We start from the raw sequence: 9121 nt of genomic DNA, 5'->3' as shown, positions 1-9121 counted from the left end.
GGCCACTGGGAGAGGAGGGCTGGGCTCCTGGGAAGAAGGTGGGCTGGTGGCAGGAGGTCAGTTATAGTCCATCTCTGACAGCAGCAGTGGTGGCACTTCTTTTTTTTTTTGAGACGGAGTTTCACTCTTGTTGCGCAGGCTGGAGTGCAATGGCGCAGTCTCTGATTGCTCACTGCAACCTCTGTCTCTCAGGTTCAAGCGATTCTCCTGCCTCAGCCTCTCCAGTAGCTGGGATTACAGGCATGTGCCACCACACCCAGCTAATTTAAATTACAAAAAATCTTATATTATGTTTGACAAAAACAGAAATCGAAAGCCCAGTTGTGAAAGGGAAATAATTGTGTAGGTCAATCCAAAGTTATGCAGAAATTATTTTAGAATTGTTTCTATGAATATTTCTTATCCTTGACAAGTAATAAAAATTAACCACAACATCCTGGCTGGTAAGCATGAGAAGGAGGAAAAAGATGCTTGCCCTACCTCCCCTCTAGTCTGGCAAAGTGAAGATATCCTATCTCTTGCTTTGCATGCTGTGAGACAGAGCTGACGTTTTCATCACTTAGATGTATAGATGATGTATACGTCATATACAGAGTGGGCAGGTATTCAAAAATCAAGAAGTGTTGTTTTCAGGAAGGTTAAGGGACCCTATAAAAAAACTGTTGGCATTGAATGAATTACAATCTGTGAACCACTGATCTAATTGTTTCATTAACCACCAGAACCAGCAATCTCCCCAAATATTGCACCATTGATTCAGTAGAAGATTCTAGGAAGTAGAATCTCCTTTATAATCTTAAGTTAACTTCTACAAACTTTTGAAAGTTTACTAGGCCACAAATATCTAGGGTAGAAAACTTGACTACATTTATTAATGTCACATATTTCCCACTATTTCCCTATCTTTCTTTTCCTATTAGTTTCAGAGATGCCCAGTAATGTGTTCTTATATTTCTTTATCATAAAAAAAAATCCCATTATGTCTTCTATCTGATTTCCGTCAGTCTTAATCTCTTTGGGCTAAAGGAGGAATTTTTATACTCAGGCTTCTAAGAATAAAATAAGTAAAATAAAAGGATGGCTGAAGTGACAATGAAACTAAATATTTAACTGCAAATGTATATACTTGGGAAAGTAAAATTCGTCCTATGTTCAAAAGGCCCTGGGTTTGTATTTCTAAATTCAAGATTTTAAATAATTGCTGTTCGTAATGCCCACCCACACAGTTAATACCAAGGGAAGCTCAAAATCCATTGTACTTCATAAAGATTTTCCAATTCCTTAAAAGCCAAAGATGATGGCCGGGCGCAATGGCTCACGCCTGTAATTCCATCACTTTGGGAGGCCAAGGGGGGGCGGATCACCTGAGGTCAGGAGTTCAAGACCAGCCTGGCCAACATGGTGAAACACCATCTCTACTAAAAATACAAAAATTAGCCAGGCCTGGTGGCAGGCACCTGTAGTCCGAACTACTAGAGAGGCTGAGGCAGGGGAATCGCTTGAACCCAGGAGGCCGAGGTTGCAGTGAGCTGAGATTACGCCATTGCACTCCAGGCTGGGGGAAAAGAAAGAGACTTCATCTCAAAAAAAAAATCCAAAGATGACTCAGACATGAACCCTGTCTATAGGGGAAGGTGCATTTGTACATAACTAACTGAAATTCATGCTTTCTCAAGTTATACTAGAGGTCCTATAAGAAAGTCTAGAGGAAAACAAAAGGAGAGGTATCACTTCTGAATGAATTGACTAGGGAAGGCTCTTATGGACATTAGCGCTTATTTAAGCGCTCATGTTTAAGAGCTTAGCTTTAAGGTGTTTAAAGAAGTGTAGAATTTTCTCACATAGCAAAGGAGATAAAGTGAGCCATTTTCAGGCTGAGCTGAGTAGATACAGAGTTCCTGGAGTAGTTAGTTCATTGGGTAGGCCACAGTTTCTAGATTCTAGTGTTTGCATGATCATGTGTGAGTGTGTTTGTATAGAGATGAGAGTGAAAATATTTAAAACTGGAAAGCTAGGTGATAATCTCATTATTAAGGTTTTTGAATTCAGTGTTAAAGAGTTGGCTTTCTTCTGTAGTAATTGAAATTCAGCAAAGTTATGTATATGATGAGAGCTGTTAAAAAAATTTCTATTACAAATGTAAGTTGAGAAATGAGAAGTATCAGTCCCCTTATGTATACTATTAAATTTGGTTCTAGTAGACTGTCTCTAACCCATCACAAGGGCAAAGTGAGTATTCTCAGATTCACTATTCACAGAATTCCTAGATTTTAATTCCAAGGAACAGAGACATCTTCTGGCATTTTCTCTGTGACTCAAAATCTCAACCGAAGGATAACTAGAAAGAAAGCCAAAGACTTATTTTATTCACATCTACTTGGAAATTTTTTTCATGGTCTGGAAGACTTATTCACTGAGTAAACTGAGCACTATTCATGCTTGCTTTGCAAAGTTGTAGATGGTTTTTGCAATGCTTACCTAACTTCAAGATTTACTTTATTAGATAGAAAAACAGGAGGCAGAAAATCACCGGTTACAACAGGAACTACAGGACGCCAGAGACCAGAATGAGCTGCTGGAGTTTCGAAACCTAGAGCTAGAAGTAAGGAAATGATGATGATAATAATAAAAATAATCATAACTATTAACATGCACTGAGCACATTGAGGATCTAGGTGCTGAATTAAGCATTTCAGATTCATACTCCCATTTGGACCTCACGATCACCCTCAAAATTATATAGCAGAGGCAACTGAGATTAACTAACTTGCCTAAGTCCTGTGACTAGTAAGTGGTAATGCTTTGAGGGAACTCAAAACTGTCTTTAGTTACTGTTCTTTTCAGCACTACTATCTTTTATAAGCAAGACTAATAAATAATTTTTAAATAAGTTTAAATAATAGATTTCAACCATCCTCAACATTTCATTGTTTTTAAATACTCATGTCCATCCTTAATTAAGTGTTGACTCATTAAAACATGTTACTTCAAGAATTGTATTTCAAAATATGCTATATAAAAAATATTTTGTAGGTAAATGTGAATTTATAAGTAAACGTTTTAGTCCCTAACGCATTTACACAAAAAAAAAGGCTAAGAAACAAGGTAACTTGTCTTAGAAAATACCTTGATTAATCTGACCAAATTTCAGGTGTTTGTTTTTATTTTGCAAGTAAAACATAGAAACATCAGATTTTGATTATATCCTGCAGAATCTGACTTAGGATCTGGTTTAGTGTATGTTGATATATAAAAGTTTAAGAAAAATTCCCATTTGATTTCTGTTATTTTGCCAGTTATTTCTTCTTTAGGCTATTTCAAATTAGGTCTGGATAAAAAGTTAGGTGTTAGTAGGCTTCAGTGAAGAAGAGTCATTCTTTTGTAGCCCACATATCTTACTCATAAAGCTTGAATAGATTGAATATGCAAAAGGCTATTAGCGGCCATAAAACTTCATGGCAAGACCACGCTCTGATATTTGAAAGCTCTAAATATTCATACAGTTTAAACTGGAGCTCCACTTCCTGCATTTCCCTGACCAAAAAATTTGCAAGAATGGATGACACCATCTATAAATTCTTCTTCTCAATCTCTTAGTTGACTAGTCAGTTTTTTCCATCACATGTAATCATGAACATCTTGAGTTTGAATTTTTTTTCTTTTTGCCAAATGACATTAATCAACTGCTGAAATAGCATAAAGAGACCACTGGTTTAGTGTTTAATTAATCAGTTTTGTTTTTAATTTCCATATATTCTTCACTGTATTTCAAGGAGAGAGAGAGACGATCCCCTCCATTTAATCTCCAAATTCACCCATTCTCAGATGGTGTGAGTGCTCTACAGATCTACTGTATGAAAGAAGGTGTTAAGGTAGGCAGATATTTAATTTTTTATGTTTGTAGAGATTAGAAAAACTGGGAGTTGGAAAAGGGGAGGTTGCTAATGACTATTTTGTCTTTCAGTCACTGGATGTCATCATTTTGATGCAAACTATGTAGGAATTGAAAGTAGTCACATCTACTAGAAAATTAACAGAATATTTTTTAATGTGTGACAGATGCATAAATGATAACAGAAAAAACACAGGCATCCGTGATTATTGAGAACAGAGTCATATGAAGAAAGATGCAGCATCAGAATTAGCCTTAATTACCTGGGAGAAATGTGAAATCAATTTAATACTTCAAGAAATATATTTCAAGTCTGCCAGATAGAAAAGTTGGAGTCCTTTCTTTGAGCCATTCTAGGTGCTATGGAATTCATAAGCATGGAACTGCAGAGTTAGAAGATGTTTGAAGTCATCTAGTCCATCATCTCTTTTGATGTATTTAATTTAGGGAGGATTCCTCTTTTGGAAGGGTTTAGGGTTTATAACAGGTTGCATATTAAATAGAATTAATTACCTTTTTAGTGCTACTGGATAATATTTTAAGTATTAGAGTTGAATTGAGGTGCCTCTGTTCCCCGGGGAAATACATTGTCCTTCAGAGTGGTGAAATCACCTAGTGAATATCCATTCTTGGGGTAAAGATGGGATGCCGCCTGCTGTTCCTGGTCTCTCCTTACCTTCTGCATGGCCCTTCCTGCTCCCACTCTGAGCTGCCAAATATACTTGCTTCGATTGAGCTAGACTTTCCCTTTCCTGGTGGTAGGACTCTACTGTACTGCTGTTTGAACATGAGTAAGAGGAGAACATATTACTAATACAGTAAAAAGTGGGAGAAAACTTGGGTAGTAAAATTGTGCTTCCTTGCCTTCCATCTTAAACCATTGTCCTGGAGTTTAAACTTCTGGCCTTCCTGGGTGGCACGGTAATTTGTCAACCAAAGCAATTTTTGAATTTCACTGTAATTAAATGAAAACAATTTTCTTTGCCTTTTCCTTCGATGCTTTTTTTCTCAGATAAATCACAAACAGCCTAATCCAATGAACTCTTTCAAATGGAGTTCAGCTGCTTCAAACTGACTCAAGGAACAGGGGTAAAAATAAAAGATGAAATTAATGCTAGCCACCTTAAAAAAAAATAGTGCTGCACTATAGTTTTCTACATGGCAGTCAAAATTCAATCAGGTCAGAATTTTGCTAATTAGAATGGAATTGGTTGATTCTTTATACTTATTACCTATGACTTTTTTATACCTGAAAGTCTATCACAACTGAAAAAAAAGGGTTGGCAGTCATGAGAAGAAAGTTAATGAGAATATTCCAAGTCCTTTACTACATGCTAGACTCTTTCACACACAGTCTGTTTATCCTGAAGATCAGCTCAGACTATGAAGTAGGCATTTATTATCTCCATTTTGCAACTAGCAAAATTAAGAATGATCTGTTAAGTACCTGGCCCAAGTTCACACAGCAAGTAAGAAGCAAAATTGAAGCTTAAAACTAGGTGTGCCAGATTGAAAACATCCCAAGGAAGTTCAAGCCCTGAAATTTCTTCCTCTAACTTCGTGTTCAGGCACTGATGGAATAGTAGGCTACATTTGTCTTTGACATGAGTTTCTGCTTGATTTTGCAGGATGTGAACATCCCTGATCTCATAAAGCAGCTTGATATCTTGGGCGATAATGGGGTAAGTAAAGAATTGATTAAGTATAGTATAGATATAAATTTGCCTAAACAGAGGCAAGAAATACTTAACAATGCATCATGTGTAAAGTAAGAGCACGTGAGATGCCATGTTCACTTAAGGATGTTGCTCCTTGGGAAGAATCTACAATTTATCAAACAACTTGGCTAAGGGGTTGTAAGGATCTCTGGAAGGTAGTAGCAGAAATGAGACCTGTAAAGTGCTTTTTGTGGGCAGGTTTCAGGTTTGAATGCCGACCACATCTCCAGTGAGTAAAGCTAATTACTGTCTGACTCTGGCTCAAAGGCATCCAGTGTGAAATTAATCAGTCACGCATTTGCAAAGGCTGCTAAATACTAGGGCTGTTGGCAGTGCCATAAAAATGGACCAGAAAGCTATAATCCATTTTCTTTCTAAAAACACCTTCCAGACAGGGTCAAGGCACATTAATTCAGCAGGAGGATCATTTATTGTGATAGTAGGTGAATGGTGCTTGTAGGTTGAAGTAAGCACCATTTTTCCCTTGAAAAATTATCAAAGGAGAGAACAGAATTAGTAAAGTTACATCAAAATTTCTATGAAGAGACTGTTCTTTATTCTATTTTGGTTTCTTTTTTTCTCATAACATGACTATTAATTAAAATATGCCTCCAGTGACACAGAAATCAAATCAGTGTTAAGGAGATATAAAAAAATCAGGTTTAATATACTTCTTCCAGGTTTTGATTAACTCTTTGTTCAGAAGTATTACTAAACAGAATAGGAATTTGTTAAGCTTCTATACAGGCTTATACAGAATGCTCTGTAGCACTCAGTCAGACAGTGTTTTCTTTGGGATAAGTAATATCATTATGTTCAGCTTATGGCCTTTCTTATTTTTTACAGAATTTAAGAAATGAAGAACAAGTGGCCATAATTCAGGCCAGCACTGTGCTGTCCCTGGCAGAGAAGGTAATGAGTCGTACAAACATTTCAAATCATTTCCGTGTCTGGCTTAATACTGAAAGAGCAGGCTAGGGTGTGAAGGACTTTCTCTCTGCACATGACTTTGTGTGTGAATACCTCACACACGTTTTATTTTTAAGGGTGGTACAACCCAGATAGAATGAGAACACCCAAAAGAAAAGTCTATACACTGATTCGGGGTGGGTGGATAATTTTTGCTTTGAAGTTCCTTAAAAATATATGTAATTCTTTAAAAACAGAAAACCTTCTGGATTACATTATTTACACCATCCCTACCAAGCTGGGAAACCAACAAAGAAGAGTTTTGTGGGGTGGTGATAAACTGGAGCATTGCTTTTGTCATAGACTTTTCCTGGGGTGTGTACATACCATCACTCCCAGCTGATCTTCGGGCTTTGTAGTGGCTCATTGCTGTCTCATTCAGAAAGCCCGACAGAGAGACTGTCAGGAGAAAATCAACACTGACTGTGCTCTGGCTCCACCTTGTGTCTAAACCTGGTAAATGGCCAGATAAATTAGTGTATTCAGAGTACTTCATGAATCAGTGCATAAAGCCTGGCTGGATGGCATGTGCCTATAGTCCTAGCTACTTTGGAGGCTGAAGGAGGAGGCTCACTTGAGCCCAGGAGTTTGGGGCTGTAGTGTACTATGATCATGCCTGTGAGTAACCACTGTACTTCAGCCTAGACAACAGAGTGAAACTTCATCTCCTTAAAAAAAAAAAAAGTACCAGTAAATACTTGAGAGTCATGTGCACATGGTTGGATGAAATGAGAACAAGCAATCAGTTCTCTCCAATCTGAAATGAGGGAATTCTACAGGTCAAATGACAAGTTACTCAAACAAAAGAGTGAAATAAAAAACAGGAAGAACAAAGAAGTATAGCTATGAAATAAAAAGACACTTAACCAGGTGTTTTTTAAAAAGGACATTTTGTTGACAACTGGAGAAATTTAATGTGGACTGGGCATCAGATGACAAAAGTAATTAACGTTAATTTTGTAAAGTGTACCAATAACCTTGTGGGTTTTTTTTTTTTTTAATAGAAAGGCCTTATCTGTTAGAGATACATATTGAAGTATTTACATGTGAAATAACATGAAAACTGGGATTTTTTTCTTTTAAAAACACTTCCTTCCTTCACAGTTTAATTACAGATCTGATCACTTTCTCTGATCCCTCCCCAGCAAATGACGCATTATCTCTAACAGACGGTCCAAATTTAGAATTTGGCATACAGACCCTCTGGAATTTGAGTCTTATCTATTTCTCTAGTGTTTCCTCTCCCTTCTCTCCCTGCATTCTCTCTCTCTCTTTCTGCCTCCGTTCTCCACTCTTGGTCCTTTACACTGATCTTTTTACCTGGAAGATATTCCCATCTTGCCTTTCTACTTCTGCCTGGCTAAATCTTGATCATCAGACCTCCGCATACATGAGGAAGCCTGCCTGTTCACTCAAGCCCCCTTAGGTGTTCCTGCTCTGTGTTCCCACAGTAGCCTGTGCTACTGCTCCCAAGACTTTTGACAATTACATTGCACTGTCCATTTGCATTTGTCATATCACCCCATCTAACTACCACTAGACTCTAAGGCCCATGAGGACAAATAGTTGTGTCTCTCCATTCCCCCCACCCCTGTTTTTTGCCCTAGCTTTTCACACCAGTCCAGCACATGTACTAAGTGATGAATAAATGTTAACTGAAGGAGCAAAGGTGTGAATTTGTGAATGCTCACAAGGTACCATTTCAGTGACAACACAAAGATGAAAAAAACACAGTCTGTGCCTCCAGTGCTGCTATCATCTGGCAATGATAGCCAGAGAGCCTCATTCATCTGGAATCATGAAGGGCTGCAATTCTTTATTGCAAGAAAAAAATCGCCTTGGTTTAGGCTACAAACAACACATAGGCTGATTCTATGGAAGATGAGGACTGAGGAGGTGAAAGAAAGGAAATACAGCCTTGTGTGTCTCACATTTACTGAGACTGATGGGAGAAATATCTTCTGCTCCCTGGCTGTGTGGGTGCAGTACAACTATACTTATCAGAACCAACAACTGTACTTATCAGAATCAAGATTTGCACAGTGCTCCTTTTGAGACAGGCACTTTCTAACTGCTGAAGACTAGGTACTATTGTGACCTTTATTTCACACAAGGAATCTAAAGCACACACACACAAAAAAGGTAGATAACTGCCTAAGGTCACACAGCTTGAAGTTGATGCAGTCATGATTCATACCCAAGCAGTCTGGTTCCAAAGCCCATGATCTCACCTCTTGCACCTAACTCCTCCTGCCGGAAATAGGCTTTGCAGACCCCATGTGAGCTGGGCTGTCAGAGCTGAGGCAAATTAGCCCATGCCTCTGCTTACCTTTTTGGCAAGACAGGTATAGGGACCAGCTGAACAAATACAGGGTGATGACTCTGTGCTTAGCATTGTGGTAGAAAGCTGGGAACCAGATGAACAAGACTTACAAGCCTGCCCTAAAGTGCTCACGGTCTGTTCAGCTGCCTTTTGTGCAGACTTTCTCAATGCACAGATTAAACTTACCTCTTGTCTGCGGGATTCACAGATAAAAGTTTC

General features: G+C 38.2%; 1 protein-coding gene across 5 annotated transcripts in view; it reads left to right on the top strand.

The window, feature by feature from the left end:
• JAKMIP2 (janus kinase and microtubule interacting protein 2) overlaps nucleotides 1-9121 on the top strand; it is a 202414-nt gene that overhangs the window by 153277 nt on the left and 40016 nt on the right. For all 5 annotated transcript variants that reach the window (XM_017872477.1, XM_017872469.1, XM_017872460.1 and 2 more), the window contains 4 exons: nucleotides 2504-2602; nucleotides 3774-3872; nucleotides 5521-5574; nucleotides 6457-6522. In XM_017872477.1, coding sequence (XP_017727966.1) covers nucleotides 2504-2602; nucleotides 3774-3872; nucleotides 5521-5574; nucleotides 6457-6522 — 318 coding nt within the window. The remainder of the gene's footprint in view (nucleotides 1-2503; nucleotides 2603-3773; nucleotides 3873-5520; nucleotides 5575-6456; nucleotides 6523-9121) is intronic.

The sequence above is a fragment of the Rhinopithecus bieti genome, unplaced genomic scaffold (genome assembly GCF_001698545.2).
Source record: "Rhinopithecus bieti isolate Rb0 unplaced genomic scaffold, ASM169854v2 scaffold_757, whole genome shotgun sequence".
In the NCBI taxonomy this organism is placed as follows: Eukaryota; Metazoa; Chordata; class Mammalia; order Primates; family Cercopithecidae; genus Rhinopithecus; species Rhinopithecus bieti.
Note: the sequence above shows the minus strand (reverse complement) of the source record. Positions and strands in the feature narration are given on the sequence as shown.